We start from the raw sequence: 23,834 nt of genomic DNA, 5'->3' as shown, positions 1-23,834 counted from the left end.
TGTAAGGGAAAGGTGTAATTGCATTTGAAGTGGAAATGATTAGAGTGTTTTAACTATCTTAATTTTGTTTTCTTGGATATTGTTCTTGGTCTTGTAAATCTTTTCATGACGTCATCTCAGAAGGGATGGTGAAACCTCCCTATCTCCCAAGGATGTTGTGAAATTTAATTAACACTTCTGAAATACTTCATTAGCTTGAGATGAAGCAACACAAAATATGAACTTGCAAAGATCACAGTACATTATAAAAGTAGAAAATTACTGACAGAATGCCCTCCCTTGGGTTTGTAATCACATCATTAAGTCTGATAATCCAGTGATCATTAGAGATAAACATTAAACAGCAAAGCATCTCTTATCAAGTGACATGAAGGAATGTCTAAAGTGCTAATTTTTAAAACACTACCCATTCCTATCCCAGATCTTATTTAGAAGGAATTATTTAATTCCCCTTCTCCGTATCTCTTATATCTGTTGTAACAGTGGCAAACCACCTTGTAATTGGTGTGACTAACACAGGATTCTCCTTGGTCTTGGGCACATTACCCAAAGTGACAGAATAATTAGCGAGAGTTCAAACTCAAACAATTATAAGAGTGCTGTCAACAAAGGGGCTAAACCAAGCACTCTAAGATAACAGGAGCCAAATTGCTTGCTTTAGGACCAAGGATAACAACTATTTATTGCCTTTGAGACATTACATGGAAATAACAAAATAGTCCCTACTCTCCCTTCCCCACAAGGAAGTCCAAAAAACTCCAAAGTTCCAAGTGACCCACAGCAGCCAGCTCACAGATCCCTATAGTCCTAAGTGTTCTATGCCAATAATCTCCTTTTGGACCAATGAAGAGCACAGAGTAACTCATTTTCAATACCATCTTCTACAAAATTGTGGTTATAACTAAATAATAAAATTTGTTTCTAACCTTCCTAGTAGCCAAAAAAAAAAAAAAAAAAAGGAGAGGTGGGGGAGGAAATAAAGTAGAAATGAGGAAACATAGCAATTTCTTCATGGGAAACTCAATTGCAAAAGGAATTTATTGTAAGAGAGGCCTGTAAAGAGAAAGCATTAAACCCTAATGGATCTCATCACATCCATCCCCACCCTGGTTTGACAATGTAAAATACACTCTCATATTTTGGACAAGAAGAGTATGCCACCTTTAAAACAAAATGCAGGGAAAGAAATGTATTTTAATTTAAATTTTACATTAATTATAAATTAAATGCTATCTCTAGGCTTGCTTACCTGGAGTAAAAGGAAGAATGATGGCAACAGTACCAAAGAGAAAGTGCCTTACACAGTAGACAGTGCTTTACATTACTTTAGAGATAAACATTAGTCTATATTCAAAGGTGTTTGTTGATCTCTTTCCCTAGGGGGTATCCCCAACAGATCCCCAACGGCTTGTGAGCTGTCTTTGGGGATATTTTACGACAAAAAAAGAGGCCTACCTACAGTAGTTCTTGGCCTTGTCAACAAATATGGACTGTGTACACAAGAAGGCAGAACAGTGTAACTTCTTTACCTTATCATGGGCTTTGGCTACCTTTACCTGACACTATAACCAGCAATGACATCATTCTTTCTATAAATTTTTAGAGTACTATTAAAAAGCAAAACAAAACAGAAAACAAAAGTGTTTGTTGAATTCATGATGGATGGTCCAGAAAGAGAGGATTTGAACTAGAGTTCCAAAGCAAGAGAAGATTCTCTACCAGTCAGTCAAGGACTAAGTTATTAGCACCCCAATTTACAAAATCTCTCTAAAATTCAATGGACAAGATTTATATAATTTGCAAAAAAGATAATTTATATAATTATCAAAGAGTTTTTTCAGAAGATACCATGTTCTTCTCAGAAGCCTCTAGGCTTCTTAGACTTTCTATTGAAAGTCCCAGATATTTGAGTAAAATTACCCAGTACTACTGGTTCTGCAAACACAGAAATAAAAAGTAATTTTATCTGATAATGGGATCATAAAAGAAGATCATTCATATGTATGATAGTTGTTCTTTTTAACTATGGGCACTAATAAGGAGTAGGGTGTGGATAGAATTTTTATCTCTCCAAGGGACATCAAGCATGAGGCATAATTATGTATAGTCCCTCCTCAAACAGTGCTATTCAGTTAATATATTTATCCCTTATAGAGTGAGAATGTGGTTTCTAAATTCTTTTCAAGGCACTGTTCCAGGTAGTCACTATCAGTGGATTGAAGTTGATATAAAAGAGGAAACCAACTTTTGTTTCTGGAGATACAGGTCTTCATTATTAAGTCATCATTATTCAAAGTCCCTTCAGTTATTTTATCGAGGTAGGGAAATAAAAGTTATCAAAAGACAAAATTATTTCCTCAAAGACTAACCTCTCATAGACTTAGCACCCCTCTCCCCTGCAAAAAATCCCTCTCCACTGACCAGATGTGCAAATACAATGTCAATCAATTGCAAATCATTACAGGCATGAAATCAGTAAAGGGATATCTGGCAACTTCTGGAATCAAATGCAAATCCCTTGGCAGATGAAGATCTAACAAAATTAAATGATTTAACAATCTGAGGGAGAGACACTTAAGGGAGATAATAGGATAATAACCTCAAAAAATGATTTTCAAATCAAGAATTCTAGAGCAGGCTTTGGGGAAATGAATGAAGTTCATAAATATTTTTACAAGGATGATGCTTTAAAAAATCTGCAAAACTAAAATGTGAATTGCAGGATATCATATTACACTATCAAACAATTTTGTCAGAAAAAATTATGCCAGAAAACAACCTGATTTATTCCTTATTGATTCTTAGAACTTGTGCCCTTGCATATACATTGTTAAGTATAACATCACAATTTTAGTGTGTTTTCATTATTCATTGTTCAATTTAGTCTCCAGTTGGATTGGTTCACTGTGTGACTTTTCTCCATTACTATTTTCTCTCTTGTAGTTAGAAGCTTCTGTAAACAGTTTGAACTTGAACACTTGAACAGCCTGCCCCCCCCCCCCCACACACACACTGATAATCCTCAACGAAAATGGTGCGTCTTCAGTACCTACGAAATTATAGTGGGCTCTATCTTTTTCCTTTCCTTAGCGATCAATGGCTATATGTATGGCAACCAGCCAGGCCTAAGCATGTGCAAAAAAGATAGAGTTTCCTGGCATATGATTGGAATGGGCACCGACACTGATATGCATGGAGTTTATTTTCAAGGGAACACCATTCACCTACGAGGGACTCATCGCGACACCCTAGCCCTGTTTCCGCATACCTCTACAACGGTGTTCATGCAGCCGGACCACGCAGGTAAACTTGGCAGGACCATCTCAGGTGACCAAACTCCTATCTTTAGGCATATACTCTAGAAGAAATTGGTTGTATTTGAGCATTCCAAGGCCTGTAGCAGGACAAATAGCCTTGGTTCCAATCAGACAATCCCAACTATTTTATTCCAGACACACAATATAAAGAATAGAGGAGAAGTATCTAAAATGGCACAAAGGAGAAATGGAAGTTCTCTAAATGACCTTCTCACACAAATCTTAGGAGAGTGCTCTTAATTCATTCCCAGGAATGATTCAGCCCCAAGAAAGAGGATATTTCTTATTCCCTTTAAGCACCAACATTTGCACCACACACGGACAGCCCATAGATGCTTTCTGGTTATGGACATGACCTGGTTTCCCTTCTCTAGAGACTGATAGTAGCCTTTTGATAAGTTGTTTGGAGACTTCTCCATTTTCATTTTGTTGGGCACCTCTGGTTTCCCTAGAGGGTAAACTATATTAAGCTGCATTGGGTCTGAAGTCCAGGGAGGGCTCATTGAAGTGTCAGTACTCATTCCTTCTCTTAGAGATTTCCAAGCTAATTAGATAATTGGGAAATTTTTATAAAACATATGAAGCAATATGTGGCAGCATATGCTACCTGCCACATGAAAAATAAGGATTGCAGATGTTATGGGCATTCAAAATATTTCTCCAACCCAACTTTTTTTTATTAGTCTTAAAAAGAAACTGTTATGGGCCATGTGGGTGACTCAGTTAAGCATCCAACTGTTGATTTTGGCTCAGGTCATGATCTCAGGGTTGTGAGATCCAGCCCTTTTCTTGAAAGGGAGTCAGCTTGAGATTCTCTCTCTCCCTCTCCCTCTGCCTCTCCCCTCACATGCTCTCACTTGCTCTCTCTTTCCCGCTCTCAAATAAATAAATCTTTAAAAAAAAAGAAACCAATATTCTACCCAAGAGGAGTATTTACTTGCTGATTCTGTATCCTTTATGAATTGATGTTTAATTAATTCTCCACTTCACACTAGAAATGCAGTTTTGATGCCTCTCAGTGTCATTGGTTAAAAACTTAAGGCTTAGGCTTCAAACTGTGGAAGGAGCCTTGGTGTCTATTGAAAGATGAATGGATAAAGAAGATGTGGTCTATGTATACAATGGAATATTACTCAGCCATTAGAAACGACAAATACCCACCATTTGCTTCAATGTGGATGGAACTGGAGGGTATTATGCTGAGTGAAATAAGTCAATCGGAAAAGGACAAACATTATATGGTCTCATTCATTTGGGGAATATAAAAAATATTGAAAGGGAATAAAGGGGAAAGGAGAAAAATGAGTGGGGAAATATCAGAAAGGGAGACAGAACATGAAAGACTCCTAACTCTGGGAAACGAACTAGGGGTGGTGGAAGGGGAGGTGGGGGGGGGGTGACTGGGTGATGGGCACTGAGGTGGGCACTTGACAGGATGAGCACTGGGTGTTATTCTATATGTTGGCAAATTGAACACCAATAAAAAATAAATATATAAAAAAAATAAAAAAATAAGGCTTGGGCTTCAAAACTTTTGTCCAAGAACTGCCTGAAACTAGGAGCTCCATTAACTCCTGCCTTAGAGACTCTGAGTACTTAACCTTTCTACATTAGTCTAATTGATCAATTATGAATCACCCTAACCAAGGTATGCCTTAAGCACGATGATTTTTTTTAAAAATATGTTCTTTAAGACCAAAGATGGGAGAGAAGGGAAACAGCCAGTTTTAATCCATAGAAACAGGCATTCAAAGCTACAGTTGGCTGGAATAATTTTAGGAACATGGGTAACTATTCCAGCACTTTGTGTATTACATATGTACCCTACAAGCTTCTAAGGAGCTTATGACAATGTTTACCAGTTTACATTTGGTGTTGAGTATAAATCTGTGACCGCTTAATAGCTTGGTCATTTTACCAATTCCTGTCCCATATCTATAGGCCAAAAAAAAGTTCCCCAAATGTGAGTAGATCCTAGGCTTCAACTCAAATATTTTTCTTTGTTTTTGTTTTTTAACCACTTTATTAAATAGATAATTAATATATATTTGTTTTGAACATCTTTTCAGGTGTCTGTTGGCCATCTATATGTCTTCTTTGGAGAAATGTCTGTTTATATATTTTTTTAAATTTATTTTTTATTGATGTTCAATTTACCAACATACAGAATAACCCCCAGTGCCCGTCACCCATTCACTCCCACCCCCCACCCTCCTCCCCTTCTACCACCCCTAGTTCGTTACCCAGAGTTAGCAGTCTTTACGTTCTGTCTCCCTTTCTGATATTTCCCACACATTTCTTCTCCCTTCCCTTATATTCCCTTTCACTATTATTTATATTCCCCACATCAATGAGAACATATAATGTTTGTCCTTCTCCAACTGACTTACTTCACTCAGCATAATACCCTCCAGTTCCATCCACGTTGAAGCAAATGGTGGGTATTTGTCATTTCTTTTTTTTTCTTTTTCTTTTTTTTTAAGATTTTATTTTTTATTTATTCATAGAGGCAGAGACAGAGAGAGAGAGAGGCAGTGACACAGGCAGAGGAAGAAGCAGGCACCACACAGAGAGCCTGACGTGGGACTCGATCCCCGGTCTCCAGGATCACGCCCCGGGCTGCAGGCGGCGCTAAACCACTGCGCCACCGGGGCTGCCCGTATTTGTCATTTCTAATAGCTGAGTAATATTCCATTGTATACATAGACCACATCTTCTTTATCCATTCATCTTTCATTGGACACCGAGGCTCCTTCCACAGTTTGGCTATCGTGGCCATTGCTGCTATAAACATTGGGGTGCAGGTGTCCCGGCGTTTCATTGCATCTGTATCTTTGGGGTAAATCCCCAGCAGTGCAATTGCTGGGTCATGGGGCATATTTTTAACTCTTTGAGGAACCTCCACACAGTTTTCCAGAGTGGCTGCACCAGTTCACATTCCCACCAACAGTGTAAGAGGGTTCCCTTTTTTCCGCATCCTCTCCAACATTTCTTGTTTCCTGCCTTGTTAATTTGCTCCATTCTCACTGGTGTGAGGTGGTATCTCATTGTGGTTTTGATTTGTATTTCCCTGATGGCAAGTGATGCAGAGCATTTTCTCATGTGCGTGTTGGCCATGTCTATGTCTTCCTCTGTGAGATTTCTCTTCATGTCTTTTGCCCATTTCATGATTGGATTGTTTGTTTCTTTGGTGTTGAGTTTAAGAAGTTCTTTATAGATCTTGGAAACTAGCCCTTTATCTGATACGTCATTTGCAAATATCTTCTCCCATTCTGTAGGTTGTCTTTTAGTTTTGTTGACTGTATCCTTTGCTGTGCAAAAGCTTCTTATCTTGATGAAGTCCCAATGGTTCATTTTTGCTTTTGTTTCTTTTGCCTTCATGGATGTATCTTGCAAGAAGTTACTGTGGCCAAGTTCAAAAAGGGTGTTGCCTGTGTTCTTCTCTAGGATTTTGATGGAGTCTTGTCTCACATTTAGACCTTTCATCCATTTTGAGTTTATCTTTGTGTATGGTGAAAGAGAGTGGTCTAGTTTCATTCTTCTGCATGTGGATGTCCAATTTTTCCAGCACCATTTATTGAAGAGCCTGTCTTTCTTCCAATGGATAGTCTTTCCTCCTTTATCGAATATTAGTTGATCATAAAGTTCAGGGTCCACTTCTGGGTTCTCTATTCTGTTCCATTGATCTCTGTGTCTGTTTTTGTGCCAGTACCACAATGTCTTGATGACCACAGCTTTGTAGTACAAACTGAAATCTGGCATTGTGATGCCCCCAGCTATGGTTTTCTTTTTTAAAATTCCCCTGGCTAATCGGGGTCTTTTCTGATTCCACACAAATCTTAAAATAATTTGTTCTAACTCTCTGAAGAAAGTCCATGGTATTTTGATAGGGATTGCATTAAACATGTAAATTGCCCTGGGTAACATTGACATTTTCACAATATTAATTCTGCCAATCCATGAGCATGGAATATTTTTCCATCTCTTTGTGTCTTCCTCAATTTCTTTCAGAAGTATTCTATAGTTTTGAGGATATAGATCCTTTACATCTTTGGTTAGGTTTATTCCTAGGTATCTTATGCTTTTGGGTGCAATTGTAAATGGGATTGACTCCTTAATTTCTCTTTCTTCATTCTCATTGTTAGTGTATAGAAATACCATTGATTTCTGGGCATTGATTTTGTATCCTGCCATGCTACAAAATTGCTGTATGAGTTCTAGCAATCTTGGGGTGGAGGCTTTTGGGTTTTCTATGTAGAGTATCATGTCAAGAGGGAGAGTTTGACTTCTTCTTTGCCAATTTGAATGCCTTTAATGTCTTTTTGTTGTCTGATTGCTGAGGCTAGGACTTCCAGTACTATCTTAAATAGCAGTGGTGAGAGTGAACATCCCTGTCTTGTTCCTGATCTTAGGGGAAAGGCTCCCAGTGCTTCCCCATTGAGAATGATATTTGCTGTGGGCTTTTCGTAGATGGCTTTTAAGATGTTGAGGAATGTTCCCTCTATCCCTACACCCTGAAGAGTTTTGATCAGGAATGGATGCTGTATTTTGTCAAATGCTTTCTCTGCATCTAATGAGAGGATCATATGGTTCTTGGTTTTTCTCTTGCTGATATGATGAATCACATTGATTGTTTAACGGGTGTTGAACCAGCCTTGTGTCCCGGGGATAAATCCTACTTGGTCATGGTGAATAATTTTCTTAATGTACTGTTGGATCCTATTGGCCAGTATCTTGTTGAGAATTTTTGCATCCATGTTCATCAGGGATATTGGTCTGTAATTCTCCTTTTTGGTGGGGTCTTTGTCTGGTTTTGGAATTAAGGTGATGTTGGCCTCATAGAACGAATTTGGAAGTACTCCATCTCTTTCTATCTTTCCAAACAGCTTTAGTAGAATAGGTACTGTTTCTTCTTTAAACGTTTGATAGAATTCCCCTGGGAAGCCATATGGCCCTGGACTCTTGTGTCTTGGGAGGTTTTTGATGACTGCTTCAATTTCCTCCCTGGTTATTGGCCTGTTCAGGTTTTCTATATCTTCCTGTTCCAGTTTTGGTAGTTTGTGGTTTTCCAGAAATGTGTACATTTCTTTGAGATTGCCTAATTTATTGGCGTATAGCTGTTCATAATATGTTTTTAAAATCGTTTGTATTTCCTTGGTGTTGGTAGTGATCTCTCCTTTCTCATTCATGATTTTATTAATTTGAGTCTTCTCTCTCTTCTTTTTAATAAGGCTGGCTAATGGTTTATCTATCTTATTAATTCTTTCAAAGAACCAACTCCTGGTTCTGTTGATCTATTCCACAGTTCTTCTGGTCTCGATTTCGTTGGGTTCTGCTCGAATCTTTATTAACTCCCTTCTTCTCCTGGGTGTAGGATCTATTTGCTGTTTTTTCTCTAGCTCCTTTATGTGTAAGGTTAGCTTTTGTATTTGAGTTCTTTCCAGTTTTTGAATGGATGCTTGTATTGCGATGTATTTCCCCCTTAGGACTGCTTTTGCTGCATCCCAAAGATTTTGAACGGTTGTATCTTTATTCTCATTAGTTTCCATGAATCTTTTTAATTCTTCCTTAATTTCCTGGTTGACCCTTTCATCTTTTAGCAGGATGGTCCTTAACCTCCACGTGTTTGAGGTCCTTCCAAACTTCTTGTTGTGATTTAGTTCTAATTTCAAGGCATTATGGTCTGAGAATATGCAGGGGATGATCCCAATCTTTTGGTATCGGTTCAGACCCGATTTGTGACCCAATATGTGGTCTATTCTGGAGAAAGATCCATGTGCACTTGAGAAGAATGTGTATTCAGTTGAGTTTGGATGTAAAGTTCTGTAGATATCTGTGAAATCCATCTGGTCCAGTGTATCATTTAAAGCTCTCGTTTCTTTGGAAATGTTGTGCTTAGAAGACCTATGGAGTATAGAAAGAGCTAGATTGAAGCCACCAAGTATAAGTGTATTATTATCTAAGTATTTCTTCACTTTAGTTAATAATTGATTTATATATTTGGCAGCTCCCACATTCGGGGCATATATATTGAGGATTGTTAAGTCCTCTTGTTGAATAGATCCTTTAAGTATGATATACTGTCCCTCTTCATCTCTCACTACAGTCTTCGGGGTAAATTTTAGTTTATCTGATATAAGGATGGCTACCCCTGCTTTCTTTTGAGGACCATTCGAATGGTAAATGGTTCTCCAGCCTTTTATTTTCAGGCTGTAGGTGTCCTTCTGTCTAAAATGAGTCTCTTGTAGACAGCAAATAGATGGGTCCTGCTTTTTTATCCAGTCTGAAACCCTGCGCCTTTTGATGGGGTCATTAAGCCTGTTCACATTCAGAGTTACTATTGAGAGATAGGAGTTTAGTGTCATCATGATATCTATTCAGTCCTTGTTTTCGTGGATTGTTCCACTGAACCTCTTCTTAAAGGGGAATTTTAAGAGTCCCCCTTAAAATTTCTTGCAGAGCTGGTTTGGAGGTCACATATTCTTTCAGTTGCTGCCTGTCTTGGAAGCTCTTTATCTCTCCTTCCATTTTGAATGAGAGCCTTGCTGGATAAAGTATTCTTGGTTGCATGTTCTTCTCATTTAGGACCTGAATATATCCTGCCAGCCCTTTCTGGCCTGCCAGGTCTCTGTGGAGAGGTCTGCTGTTACCCTAATACTCCTCCCCATAAAAGTCAGGGATTTCTTGTCTCTTGCTGCTTTAAGGATCTTCTCTTTATCTTTGGAATTTGCAAGCTTCACTATTAGATGTCGAGGTGTTGAACGGTTTTTATTGATTTTAGGGGGGGAATCTCTCTATTTCCTGGATCTGAATGCCTGTTTCCCTTCCCAGATTAGGAAAGTTTTCAGCTAGAATTTGTTCAAATACATATTCTGGCCCTCTGGCCCTTTCGGCGCCCTCGGGAACACCAATTAAATGTAGGTTTTTCTTCCTCAGGCTGTCGTTTATTTCCCTTAATCTATCTTCATGGTCTTTTCATTGTTTGTCTCTTTTTTCCTCAGCTTCCCTCTTTGCCATCAACTTGTCTTCTATGTCACTCACTCGTTCTTCCACCTCGTTAACCCTCGTCGTTAGGACTTCTAGTTTGGATTGCATCTCATTCAATTGATTTTTAATTTCTACCTGATTAGCTCTAAGTTCTGCAGTCATGAAGTCTCTTGAGTCCTTTATGCTTTTTTCTAGAGCCTCCAGTAGCTGTATAATAGTGCTTCTGAATTGGCTTTCTGACATTGAAGTGTAATCCAGATTTTGTAACTCTGTGGGAGAGAGGACTGTTTCTGATTCTTTCTTTTGACGTGAGGTTTTCCTTCTAGTCATTTTGCTTAGTGCAGAGTGGCCAAAAGCAAGTTGTATTGGGAAAATGAGAAAAAGAGAGGAGAGAAAGAAGGAAAGAAAAGAGAAAAAAAAAGGAAGAAAAAGAAGAAGAAAAAGAGAAAGAAAAAGAAAGAAAGGGAAAAAAAGGCGTGGGTGAAGGAAACAAATCAAAAAGCAAAACAAAACAAAACAAAACAAAACAACAACAAAAAGAAAGAAAGAAAGAAAGAACCACGGGGGAGTATCTTCTGATTCTGTGCACTTTAAGTCCCTTGACTTCCCCTGGAACCTGTCCGTCTAGCTGGTCCTCTGGGGGAGGGGCCTGTTGTGCTGATTTCCAGGTGTTAGCACTTGGGGGAGCTGCTGTGCCCCTGCCTGGTGCAGGGCTCAGTGGGGGTTGTTTACCCCGTGAGGCTCCAGGAGGAACAACCGCAGTGTCGGGGCCAGCCCTAGAGCCCTGGAGTCAGCCCCCGCAGTAGCTCCGGAGCTCTCCGTCTGCAGGGCCTGGAGGCTCCAGGGCGGGGCCGCTGATCCGCTCAGCTGGGGCAGGAGCGTCCTTGCTGTCCTGGGCCCTCCCGGCCTCTGCCTGTCCCGGGGGGAGGCGGGATCCTGGGCTGTGTCCCGGCGCCCTGTGCTCCGGGGCCTGCGCTGTTGGATTCGCGCTCCCGCCCCGCAGCCCCCTCCGCGGAGCCCCCCCCGAGCCCCCCGAGCTGCTCCCGCCCCGCAGCCCCCGCCGCGGAGCCCCCCCCGAGCCCCCCCGAGCTGCTCCCGCCCCGCAGCCCCCTCCGCGGAGCCGCCCCCGAGCCCCCCGAGCTGCTCCCGCCCCGCAGCCCCCTCCGCGGAGCCGCCCCCGAGCCCCCCCGAGCTGCTCCGGGTCCCGCCGTGCGCGCTGCAGCCTTAGGGAGCTCGGCGCACTCTCCCGGGGCGCAGGTGTCTGTCAGTGTCCCCGGGAGCCCGAGGGCATCCCCGCCCTCCTGGGTCCTGCTCCACCTCCCCGCGAGCCCCTTTCCCCCGGGAAGGTCGGTGCAGCTCCTGCTCCCCCGGGACGGGGCTCTCCTGTCCTGGGGACACTCGCCCCGGCCTCAGCCCGGCTCCTCGCGGGGCCCCTCCCCCTTGGAGGCCTTTTGTTCCTTTATTTCTTTTTCCCCGTCTTCCTACCTGATAGAAGCGCGAACTCTTCTCACTGTAGCATTCCAGGTGTTCTCTCTTTAATTCTCAGGCCGAATTCATAGATTTTCAGGATAATTTGAAGGTTTTCTAGGTAATTTGATGGAGACAGGTGATTTGGAGACCCTACTCTTCCGCCGTCTTGCCCCTCCCCGGTTTATATTTTTGCCCATTCTTTAATTGGATTATTTATTTTTAGGGTATTGAGTTGTATCATTTCCTTATATATTGGATATGTCATTAGAAAATATCTTCTCCCAGGACAAACATTATATGGTTTCATTCATGGGGGGGGGGGGGTATAAAAAATAGTGAATGCGATTAAAGGGGAAAGGAGAAAAAATGAGTGGGAAATACCAGAGAAGGTGACAGAACATGAAAGACTCCTAACTCTGGGAAACGAACAAGGGGTGGTGGAAAAGGAGATGGGTGGGTGGGGGATGGGCTGACTGGGTGCCGGACACTGAAGGGGGCACTGGACAGGATGAGCACTGGGTGTTATGCCCTATGTTGGCAAATTGAACTCCAATAAAAAAATATACCAAAAAAAAAGAAAATGTCTTCTCCCATTCAATAGGTTTAGTATTATTGTTTTAGTTTTATTGTTTCTTTCACTGTACAGAAACTTCATTTTGATGTAGTCTTGGTAGTTTGTTTTTGCTTTTATTTCCCTTGCCTCAGGAGACATATCTAGAAAAATGTTGCAATGGCTAATGTCAGAGATATTAACTGCCTGTGCTCTCTTCAAGGATTTTTATGGGTTTAGATCCTACATTTAGGTCTTTAATCCATTTTGAGTTTATTTTTGTGTATGGTATAAGAAAGTGGTCCAGTTTCATTCTTTTGCGTGTTGCTGTCCAATTTTCATAACACTATTTGTTGAAGAGACTGTCTCTTTCCCATTGCATAATCATTTCTCCTTTGTTGAAAATTGACTGACCATATAATTGTGGGTTTATTTCTGGGTTTTATGTTCTATTCCATTGATTGATGTGTCTATTTTTATGCCAGTACTATACTGTTTTATTTACTACTGCTTTGTAATATAACTTGAAATCTGGGATTGAGTTGCCTTCAATTTTTTCTTTTCAAGATTGCTTTGGCTATTTGAGGTCTTTTGTGGTTTCATATAAATTTTAGGATTGTTCGTGCTAGTTCTGTGAAAAATGCTGTTGGTCTTTTGATACAGGTTGCATTAAATCTAGATTGCTTAGAGTGATATAGACCTTTTAACGATATTTGTTGTTCCAACCCATGAGCATGGAATGTCTTTCCATTTCTTTGTATCATCTTGAATTTCTTTTATCAGTGTTTGATAGTCTTCAGAGTACAGGTATTTCACCTCTTTGGTTAAGTTTATTCCTAGAAATTTATTGTTTTTAGTGCATCTGTAAATGGGATTGTTTTCTTAATTTCCCTTTCTTCTGCTTCATTATTAGTGTATAGGAATGCAACAGATTTCTCTACATTGATTTTGCATCTTGAGACTTTACTGAATTCATTTATCAGTTCAAATAGTTTTTTGGTAGAATCTTAGGGTTTGCAAACCAAAACTACAATGAGATGTCACCTCACATCTATCAGAATGGCTAAAATAAAAAACATAAGAAACAAAAAGATTTGGCAAAGGTATGGAGAAAAAGGAACCTTAATGCACAGTTGGTGGGAATGCAAATTGGTGCAACCACTCTGGAAAACAGTATGGAGTTTCCTCAAAAAATTAAAAATAGAACTACCCTAAGATCCAGGAATTACACTACTGAGAATTTACCCCCAAAATACAAAAACACAAATTCAAAGGGATACATACACCTCTGTGTTTATAGCAGCATTATTTATAATATCCAAGATATGGAAGCAGCTCAAATGTGAATAAAGAAAATGTGGTAATATATACCATGGGATATTATTTAGTCATAAAAAGAATGAAATCTTGCCATTTACAACATGGACAGAGCTATAGAGAGCATAATGCTAAGTGAAATAAGTTAGTCAAGAGAAAGACAAATACCATATGATTTCACTCATATGTAGAATTTAAGAAACAAAACAAATGAGCAAAGGAAAAAAAAGGAAAGGATAACAAAAAGAGAGAGAGAGAGGAGAAAGAGAGAAAGAGAGAAATCAAGAAACAGATTCTTAGCTATAGGGCACAAACTGATGGTTACCAGAGGGGATGAAAACAAACAAAGAAAAAAGATAGAAAAAATAAGCAGATATTTATGCATGAAAAGAAAGAACAAATAGATGAGTCGGGAGTTAAGCATATATCCGTGAAGCCATCACCACAATCAAGGCCTTAAATTCCTCTTTGTTCTTAGAGAGGATAATTCCTTGGCTAGCAAAGAACATGATGAACACATGAATAACGGGCTGACTAGCAAACAACATACAGAGGGAGCTCTTTCCACGTCTGCCTTCAGAATGTCTTCTGTGTGGTTTCACAAAGAGACTTCCCCGCGAGGGTCCTGGTCAGTGCTGAGGCAGCTAAAGAACCCACTGAACCAATGAGTTTTTGTCATTCTCAAGGGGTAATTTGGCAATATTTAGATATGCATAATATGATAAAAGCTATCACTGTGCATTGTAGATGATAATGAGAATAATCACTCCTTGCTTGTCTCTAAGAACAGAGTCTACGAAAGGGAGGATTTATTGACCCAGTAATTCCACTGTCAGTTAATAACTTCCAATAATTTTATGTGATTTTATGGTGAGTTCAATTAAGATATAGCTACCTGATGCCAATCTAGAAAATTGCATCAGTTTATAAAAGTACATGATGTGATTGTTGGCATTGTATAGAGAAATCTAGTTGATTTTCTTTTTCTTTTCATCTGGTATAATGCAGACCTACCATTGGTAATGAGAACCTCCTTTGTTCCAAGGCTTAATAAAGTAATATGCCTCGCTTTAGTAATAATACCTTATGTGTATATTTCACTTTATATGGTTTATGAAACCCTTTAGGGCAAAACACATGGTTTCAGAAATGCGCCCTTATTTCATCTTTGTTTAGACTATTAATCTTATGGGTAATTAGTTCATTTTAAACTGGGCTGGGCTAAGATAATCATACGTATCAGTGATTTTCCAGGAGCAACTCTATTCTAACATGTGTGTACAATAGGGAAGACCCAGAGGAATTATTTCTTGGTAGCAACTTTGCAAGTTTTCATTTTCGATTACAGATGAATTTCAGGTGGTATTTTCTTCCCTGGTAAGTAAAAATATTCAAAGTAATTTATTCCTCTTGGAGTCCAGCTTTAAAATACTATATAAACCTGGTATTTTAAAAATCCACCTTACCGGTTATTTATTTGGGAACAAAGTGCTATAGATTGCTAGCAAACCAAAGCTACCAAAACTATTGAGTTCCGCACACAATGCCAAGTCATTCCTCTTTCAGGTATTTTCAGGGTGTTTTGTTACACCATGCACCACTTCGTGAGAGGCATGAATCAAATATATGAGGTCAACAGCTGTGGCAACAAGGACCCTTCTGAGCAGCCGTACGGGATGATAAGAACCTTTTACATCGCTGCTGAAGAGGTAGAATGGGATTATGCCCCTAACAAAAACTGGGAGTTCGAAAAGCAGCACTTGGACGCAGGAGGGGAAAGGTACCATGGGCCGAGCCACCAAGTCTCTTGGGTGGGATTGCACATGCTCTGTAGACATTTGTCAAGTGTGAAAACCTAACATTGCCCTGGTTTTGTATGCACAATTTTGGCAGAGACTGTTAGGATCAGCACAAGAGATGAAGGAAGCTGCCCATCTGCATCTGAGAGGGGAATCTGAAGTCACTTGGGGGCACGCCAGGCAGGTTCAATGCATCCTCACCCGTAGGGTGGCAGGTTTCATGTATGGCTGTCCTGAGAATGTGTGTGCCTTTGAGCAAGTACCTAGCATGAAAGGATTAGGGAAAGAGGCAGATTCCGGTGACAGGGGGACTGTGAAGACAAAATGGTACAGAGGGAGGCAGAGATGAGGTGTTGCAGTGAGGTGAGCAGATGGGGTGCTGTAGATTGAGGACTGTAGGAAAAGAGCATCCATCCAGATGGAGGACAACCTAGGAGAGTGTAGGAGGCATTGTTTTGGCAGAGAATTGAGATGGAAAGAGCTGGTCTCTCTACTAGGCCCTGTACCCAGAAAGTCCCCAAGAGTGACCCTCCCATGAGAGTACTGTCAGCCAGTGCTAAGCACCAAAGAGTCAGCAAGGCTGGAGCCTGGTGCAGATATGTGAGCACTGGTCCCACACCCATACCTCCCCTTCCACCTGCGTAAACTGGGGTAGAGTCATACAGGTAGAGAGGCATCTGCCAGGGGCTGACCTATAGACTTCCTCCACTAAACAACAACATGCTGTGTGGATATTCCCTGTCCCCACATACAGACTCAGTGCAGAGTTAAGGCTAACCCCAAGTCATGGGCACTGGAATTGAATAGACCTCTTACAGGACAAATCTGTGTTCTCAACACCAAGACATGTTAATTTGCATGTCTTTGGTCCTCTTTGTTCTGTATTATCAGCTCCAGCCACCACCGCTGCCCCCCATACTAATTCTCTCTGGCCATATTCACACAAATCCTCTATACTCAACTATTCCTAATCTTCACATGTCTTTTTTTTTCTCATCTTAATTGTTGGCCTGTTTTGAGGGTGTAGACTCCTGGAAAAGGGTATAACAGCGTCACCTTATGGATAAATGAAGAAACAAAAATCACTCCTTCGTTTTAAAAAGATTTGCCTCAGGGACAGGATGATTTAAAATTTATTCCATGCCCCACCAGTCCATTTATTAAACCAGACACTCCTCTTCTGCAAAAGCAGTGCTATTGATACAAGCTAAAGACGGATACTGGGGCCATGGAAGATGAAATGAATGCTAATTCAGCCTTTTCTAAAATGATTATTTTTACTACAAGGCTGTTAGAACTAAAGAAATAATTGCGTAATAATCTTGTTCTATGCATATTCCTAGCTGTGAGAGTATAAGAAACATAGCTATCATAACTTTTCTTGGAACTCAGTGTGATTTCTGTTTTCAGGTCACCATCTCTCTGAGCTGGCAGGATGCTCTAGCCTCAGTCTTCTGGGACTGTTTCCCGGGTGAAACAGAGAGATAGGGGTGCTGGGGTGTTTGTACTCTACCCTGCCACTCTGGATATTGCCCATAAATAAATGAAAGCAAAGTAAAATGAAAACGTGTTCACATATTCAATGTACCACCAATCTGTAGATAAAAACTCAGTACAGATGGAGATGACCAGTCCTCCTACTGGCACATCTGTGGTACCTCTGCAGGTGGGAGCCCAGGGATAAATGCCTCTTCTGCTCCCAATTGTTATGACTCTACCTTTTGAGACAAAGCTATGGCATGGGGCACATCTGATTTTCATTTTTTAAAAAAGATTTTATTTGTTTATTCATGAGAGACACAGAGAGAGGCAGAGACACTGGCAGAGGGAGAAACAGGCTCCCTGTGGGAAGCCTGATAAGGGACTTGATCCCAGGACCCGAGGATCACAACCTGAGTGGAAGGCAGATGCTCAACCACTGAGCCACCCAAGTGTCCCACATCTGGTTTTCAAACTACCTGTTGGTATGGGTCATCTCTGAGATATTTATTGTCCCAGTTAGCACAGACTCTCTGCCTCAACTTGGGATCCAGATACCCAGGGCTTTCTCAGAACACACTGAAAAGGCCTCAGGATCCCAGAAAAGCAACCAATGGGACCCATCAGCGCAATGCCAGGGTTTGTGCCAAGGAGAAAATTTGAAAACAGAGATAAATTAAGTTGCTCTAGGGAAATAAAGCTGTATTCTTAGTACTCCAGGGCTTGTGGACTGATATGCATTTAATTTAACCAACTTGGGATTTGAGACAACAACTGCCATGTATTGAGCAGCCACCATGCTCCGGGCATTCTGCTAGGGTCTTTAAGACCCTATCTGATAATGACCCTCACAATACACTTGACCTATCTGGTAAGCCTTGGCCCAGCAAATCACATGACCTGCCATCACAAGATGGTGATAGAGCAAGCACTTACATGGTGCTCAGTATGTGTGTGGCACAGTGCTTTACTGATCTTAACCCATAGAATCTTTGCACCAATTTAGGGAGGCAGATACATTGTGATCACTCCGCTTTGCGAATAGGAAAGCTGATAAACAGTAACGTGTAGTTCCAGAGGTGTTGGGGTCACTATTACACATGTTACTAGGACTATTTGAAAGTGAAAGTAGAAGAAAAATCCTCTTCCCCTGGAGAGCATATGGTCTAGGTCAAAGATATACAGATGTTTGTTAGGCACCTATTGTGTGCTAGGCATTGTACCAAGTGCTGGTAAAATGGTGCTAACAAGGGCAGGCAAGGCCCTTTCCCACAGAATTCATGGCTCATGGGGAAGACATTAGAACAAGCATATGAGCAAGGCCATCACCATGAGAGGGGAAATGCAGGGCCCAGAGGAAGTTCACAGCAGGTGCACATGGCCCCAGCTGGGGGAGAACTTCGGGAGGAGTACACCAGTAGTACACCATCAGGGAAAGCTTCTTAAGAGAAAGTGCCCTTAGCACAGGGAATAACAATGCATGGAAAGCCTGGAGGTGGGGAGGGCATGTGGAGTTCAAGAGAGAATGTTTATATGACCAGAGCGCAGAGTGTATGGGTGCCAGTGATAGGAAACAAGGTTTGGGAGGTTGGCAGATGCAGATAGTGAAGGAGCGATAGACTTTTTTCCCATTGTTTTGTGATCATCTGTCTTGGTGATGAATTAAATAGAGGTTGATCCTCATTATTTGCAGATTCCATGTTTGTGAATTTGCCTACTCACTGAAATTTGTTTGTAACACCAAAATCAATTTTTGTGGTCATTTACAGGAATGCATAAAGCAGCTGAGAATTTGTGTCACCCAATGCACACATTCCCAGCTGAGGTTAGACAAACAAGGCATCCCTGTCTTTTTTTTTAAAGATTATTATTTTTTATCAATTTGAAAAAGAGAGAGAGAGAGAGAGAGAGCGTGAGTGGAGGGACACACAGAATCCCTCTGCCTTCTTGTTTCAGCTTTACTGTAAACAAACATCCTCTTTGTGGTCTATTTAGTGCCACTTGTGTGTGTGTGTGTGTGTGTGTGTGTGTGTGTGTGTGTGTGTGCTTTTTGTTGGTGACTTAACTGTTAAAATGCCCCCCAGAGTAGTGTTGCCTAGTGTTCTCAAGTGCAAAAAGGCTGTGATGTGACTTACAGAGGAAGTACATGCACTAGATAAGCTTCATTCAGGCATGAATTATAGTGCTATTGGCCATGAGTTCAAAGTTAATGAATTAGCTATAGATATTGAATAAGATATCTTTAAACAGAAACATACATAAACCAAGGATATTTATCTGTCGATGAAAATATTGTGACTGGAGGTTTGAAGAAACTGGGGGGTTTTGAGGGTTAGGGGAGGTGAGTTTTCCTCTACCGTTCAAATTCTTCTGGTTGGTCTAAGAATAAAATTGATGTGAGAAATCAAATTTGCTTACACAGGGAGAATCAACATAAACATGAGAGGTTCCAAAGACATGCAAAATGAGATATATATGTCATCCTGAACTAAGAAAGGGGAAGGAATCTGGGACTTCAAAGGAAAGGAAAACAATTCATAGGAAGATGAAAAAGAGTATATGTTAGGTAAACAGATGTTGGCTGGGCCACTCAGAAAAAATGGGACAGAGAGAAGAATTTTAACAGACTTCGCTAAATTCCTCACTATCTCCCACCCCTATTTTATAATATACTATAGTTACCCCTGGTAATAGCCCCTTCCTGGAGCAGGTCCTCTACCCAAACTCTTTTAGGCAGTTGAGGGAAGGTCAAAGTTTATTCCTGAAACTTTTGGGTCTTGATTGTTTTCAGCTCAAAATGATCCACATGCCAAAATGGCACATCTTGGGGCCATTCGTTGTCAACATCTACAAAACCTAACCTTGTATTTCCCCTAGGAACAATGGTTCAGTATTCATTATTTCAGTGTTCGAGGTGACTTTCTAGAACATGACTCCTGTGAATAACAAGAATCAACTATGCCTATATTTGTATATGAGTATATGCACAATATACAACCCAGACTCTTTCTTGAGATCTTTAAAGTGGAAAAGTAGAACAAGGTATGGAATGATACATACGATATCTGAAAGAATTCAGGGTGGTAGAGTGTGAGTGTGTGCCTGTGTGCATGCACGTGCATGTGTGTGAGGTTAGTTGGTCCCAAGAAGCAATGTGCCATCTCATGGGAGTCTCTAAATAATGTTGGCCCCATTCAGCACCCAACAGGGCTTTGCAGTGAGGGTCCCCAAGAAGTAAGACCTGGGCCAGTGCTGGCCTGCCCCAGTCAGAACCCCCTGAGGTGCTTTCAAATACAGATTCCCGGCCCCACTTCCAGAGAGCCTGGTGCAAAAGTCCAGCTCCACAGGGAGATCCTGATGGTGCCAGATGTGGGAAACACTGCTCTGGAGTACCTCGGAATCACTCCGAAGCACTCAAGTTTTCTCTATGTCCTGGCAACTTTAATTTCTGATGTTTCTGATTTACAGACATGGAGATATATTTATGAACCACACTGAAAACTGGATTGGCTCTCAGTACAAGAAGGTAGTTTACAGAGAATACACTGATGGAGAATTCGTGGAGATCAAGGCTCGACCACCACGAGAGAAGCACTTGGAACTCCTGGGTAGGGCACAGATTGCAGCCGTGCACTGCCAGCCCCAAGGGTGCATGAACATTCACACATATACTGTCACACTTACACCTAAGAAGAGGCAGCAGGGACAGAGTAGCCTGACTGCATTCATCCAAGTGTGACATCTTCCTGCCATCCCTTGTCAAGGGAGCATGCTGTGTGCTCAGCTCATTCAAACAACCAGATATTAGTCAACCAGATAACCAGATAACATGCAAACAGCAATCCATAACATCAGGTTGTCTAACCAACGTCTGTTGCCCTGAAGTTCCTTTTCCCCCTCTGCTGAGTGAGACATTTTAACTTGGAATAATTTGATGCCTCAGAAGGGCAGGCAAAGTATTTGCATAACTCCTTCAAGGTCCTGGATTATCCATGCACAGAGCCGTAAAAACACACCATAAAAATAATACAAGTAAAAGAGAAATCCCTTACAAGAGAGGAGCACTAAGGGTGGAAGGGGCATGCACTGAGCACTGAGGGTGTAAGGCATTTGGGACCTCCTGAACTTGGCCTTCTCAGAATCTCCTGGGCCTGTCTGATGCCCTGGGCTGCCTGACCTGACAATCAGATAAGCTCCTCTGGCTTTCCTTCCCTGCTTTCCCCTTGGGAGTAGCCAAATCTGATCTCATCCTGAAGATGAGATCTTTAGGCAGAGGGCTAATCTAGATGACTTTCTGAAATCCATTGCCTTTTTTTTTTTCTGTCCTCATTTTTAAATGTACAAGGTGACTTATATAAGTAGTATGACTTTACACAGTCCTTCTTAATATTAAAGAAGGCACCAGGACAGCTAAGTTGACAAATTATTAAATGCCCCCATCCACCTTTCCTGCACCCTCACTGTCTATTAACACTGGCATGCAAGCTTGATTGTGACATTTAGAGTCAGCCCCAGTGGGAACATTCCTTCTTTTGAGCTGTATATGTCAAGCAAGCTCCAGAAAAAAAGATACTGGTCCTGCCAACAGGGTGGATTGCCCCTCAAAAAGCCCTGATTTGGGTCCGCTCAGTAAAATGACACAAAGGAGTGACTCCTTCAGAGATAAGCCCAGCAGTGCTTCCCCCAGGAGAGCATAGGCCCATCCACTCATTTTTCTGAAGCTCAGGGACAAGCCTGTGCTCCTGAAGTTCCAAATGGCACAGGCCAGGCACATCTTTGTTCTTTCCTACTCCCACTGACATAGCAGGCCTCGAATCAGAAGACTTTCACTCTTACTAGTACAACAAGTCATGTGGAATTGAAATGGTAATGAATTACAAAATAATGATTTTAATATATGTATACACATGCACCTATCTGTAACTATATCCAAATTTGCTGTTTAAAAACATGCATTCTTTTCTAGCTTTATCATTAAAAACAAAATAGTAGGGTTTTTTTTTTAGACACTTCCTGGATCATACTAAATATTTTCTTCCAAAGATAAAAATAGTCCAATAAATTTTAGATTCATTTAGGACTTTAGTGGTCTTCTCAGAAAAACAATTATTTTTTTTATTTTTATTTTTTTATAAATTTATGTTTTATTGGTGTTCAATTTGCCAACATACAGAATAACACCCAGTGCTCATCCCGTCAAGTGCCCCCCTCAGTGCCTGTCACCCACTCACCCCCACCCCCCGCCCACCTTCCCTTCCACCACCCCTAGTTCGTTTCCCAGAGTTAGGAGTCTTTCATGTTCTGTCTCCCTTTCTGATATTTCCCACTCATATAGAAAAACAATTATAACCATAGTTTGATTCAGTGAAGAGGGGATAGGTGTAGTCAGACCACCTACTGTGAGTCTATCTCTCTATGAATGTAGAATGCTGTGAACACCCAAGAATGCAAATAAATCCCCAGGGACCATAAGATCAGGTCTGAGGAGATTCCAAAATGGGAACCTGCTTCCATCCTCCTTGAAACAATGCTGCATGAAGACCTGTGTATATGGTACTCTGTCAATGTGGTACTCTGTGTATATGGTGCTCTGTCAATCTGAGCTAACTATATTTGTGCCACTCCTGATGCACTGATTGGTGAGAAATACCTGGTGTAGGCAAGAGGCACCCCGGATCATGCTGGCACAGGGCTTTCCAGCAGGATGTGAACCAATTTTCAGTGTCACAGAGGCTGATGGCTTCTAACAGAAATGCATATGTATGATTGCTGAGGAGCACATGTCTCATCAAGGTATCCAAGTACTGAGAAATAGCACTGGATGTGCATTAGTGAAATCACTGTATTGATCATAAATCATCACATAGATATTTTAATTTTATTCTTATCTTTCAAAACCCTTTTATGTTCAATATTTCATTGGATCTTCATTATGGTTATTATCATTAATATATCCACATACCAGATAATGAACAATTTCAGACTTACCAAAGGTTACATACAGAAGGATTACAAGTAGAAGCCACCATATCGTGTGGATATGGCTTTTCCCAGAGAATGTCTCAGCAGCAGTAAAATTTAAGCATTTACTGAGTACTTAGTATATTTCAATACATTGAAATAAGTACTTTACATACATTATCTTATTCAGTCCTCACTATATCCCTATGAGAAAGGTGATATTAAACTCATTTCATAGGTGAGGAAATTAAGAAGCAGACAGGTTACTTGACTTATCCAAGGCCTCTTTAATAACTGAAGGAAGCAGAACTTGAACCCAGGTTGGTCCAATTGCCAACACTACATGAGTATTTAATATTACTTATATTGCCCTCTAAAGGAAGTACGCTAATGAAAAAGCTAACCTTTGTTTTATTTTGCTAAAACCCACATACATATATATTACATCAGTGTTGAAAAGAGCAGTGATAATGCACACAGGCTTGTGTTTTGCCTTTAGGCCCAATGGTTCATGCTGAAGTGGGTGACTCCATCCTGATCATATTTAAGAACAAAGCCAAGCGGCCCTACTCCATCTCAGCCCATGGTATTGAAGACATGGATAGTGGGAAGCAACTCCATGTGCCCATCACAAAGCCAGGTAAGTTACGCCAGAGATCTATTCCATGCTGATAAGGACACTGGACTCTCTTTTGATCTTTTCTGATCTTTGAAGACTCTTGGAAAGTTCATCTTAATGTCAATACATTCCAGCCATTGCCTAATAACTCCTAATATGAGCTCATCATTTATCCAATGACCAAGTGGTTATGGTGTTTCTAGGCTTAATAGAGACCTAAAAGTGTAGTGAGACATAATAATAGCTAATACATATTGAATGTCCATCTTTTGCCAGGTGCTATGCTTTATATTTTTTAATAATCTCATTTTCCTCATAATAACCCAAAAAGGTAA

The 23,834-nt window shown here is 40.8% G+C and overlaps 1 protein-coding gene across 1 annotated transcript in view; it reads left to right on the top strand.

Moving 5' to 3' along the window:
* HEPHL1 (hephaestin like 1) overlaps positions 1 to 23,834 on the top strand; it is a 93,401-nt gene that overhangs the window by 38,617 nt on the left and 30,950 nt on the right. Inside the window, exons 11-14 of the mRNA XM_038568301.1 lie at positions 3,091 to 3,303; positions 15,208 to 15,421; positions 20,388 to 20,527; positions 23,380 to 23,520. Of these exons, the coding sequence (XP_038424229.1) occupies positions 3,091 to 3,303; positions 15,208 to 15,421; positions 20,388 to 20,527; positions 23,380 to 23,520 (708 nt within the window). The remainder of the gene's footprint in view (positions 1 to 3,090; positions 3,304 to 15,207; positions 15,422 to 20,387; positions 20,528 to 23,379; positions 23,521 to 23,834) is intronic.

The sequence above is a fragment of the Canis lupus genome, chromosome 21, assembly GCF_011100685.1.
Source record: "Canis lupus familiaris isolate Mischka breed German Shepherd chromosome 21, alternate assembly UU_Cfam_GSD_1.0, whole genome shotgun sequence".
NCBI classification, from domain to species: Eukaryota; Metazoa; Chordata; class Mammalia; order Carnivora; family Canidae; genus Canis; species Canis lupus.
This window is presented reverse-complemented; position numbering and strand designations above follow the sequence as displayed.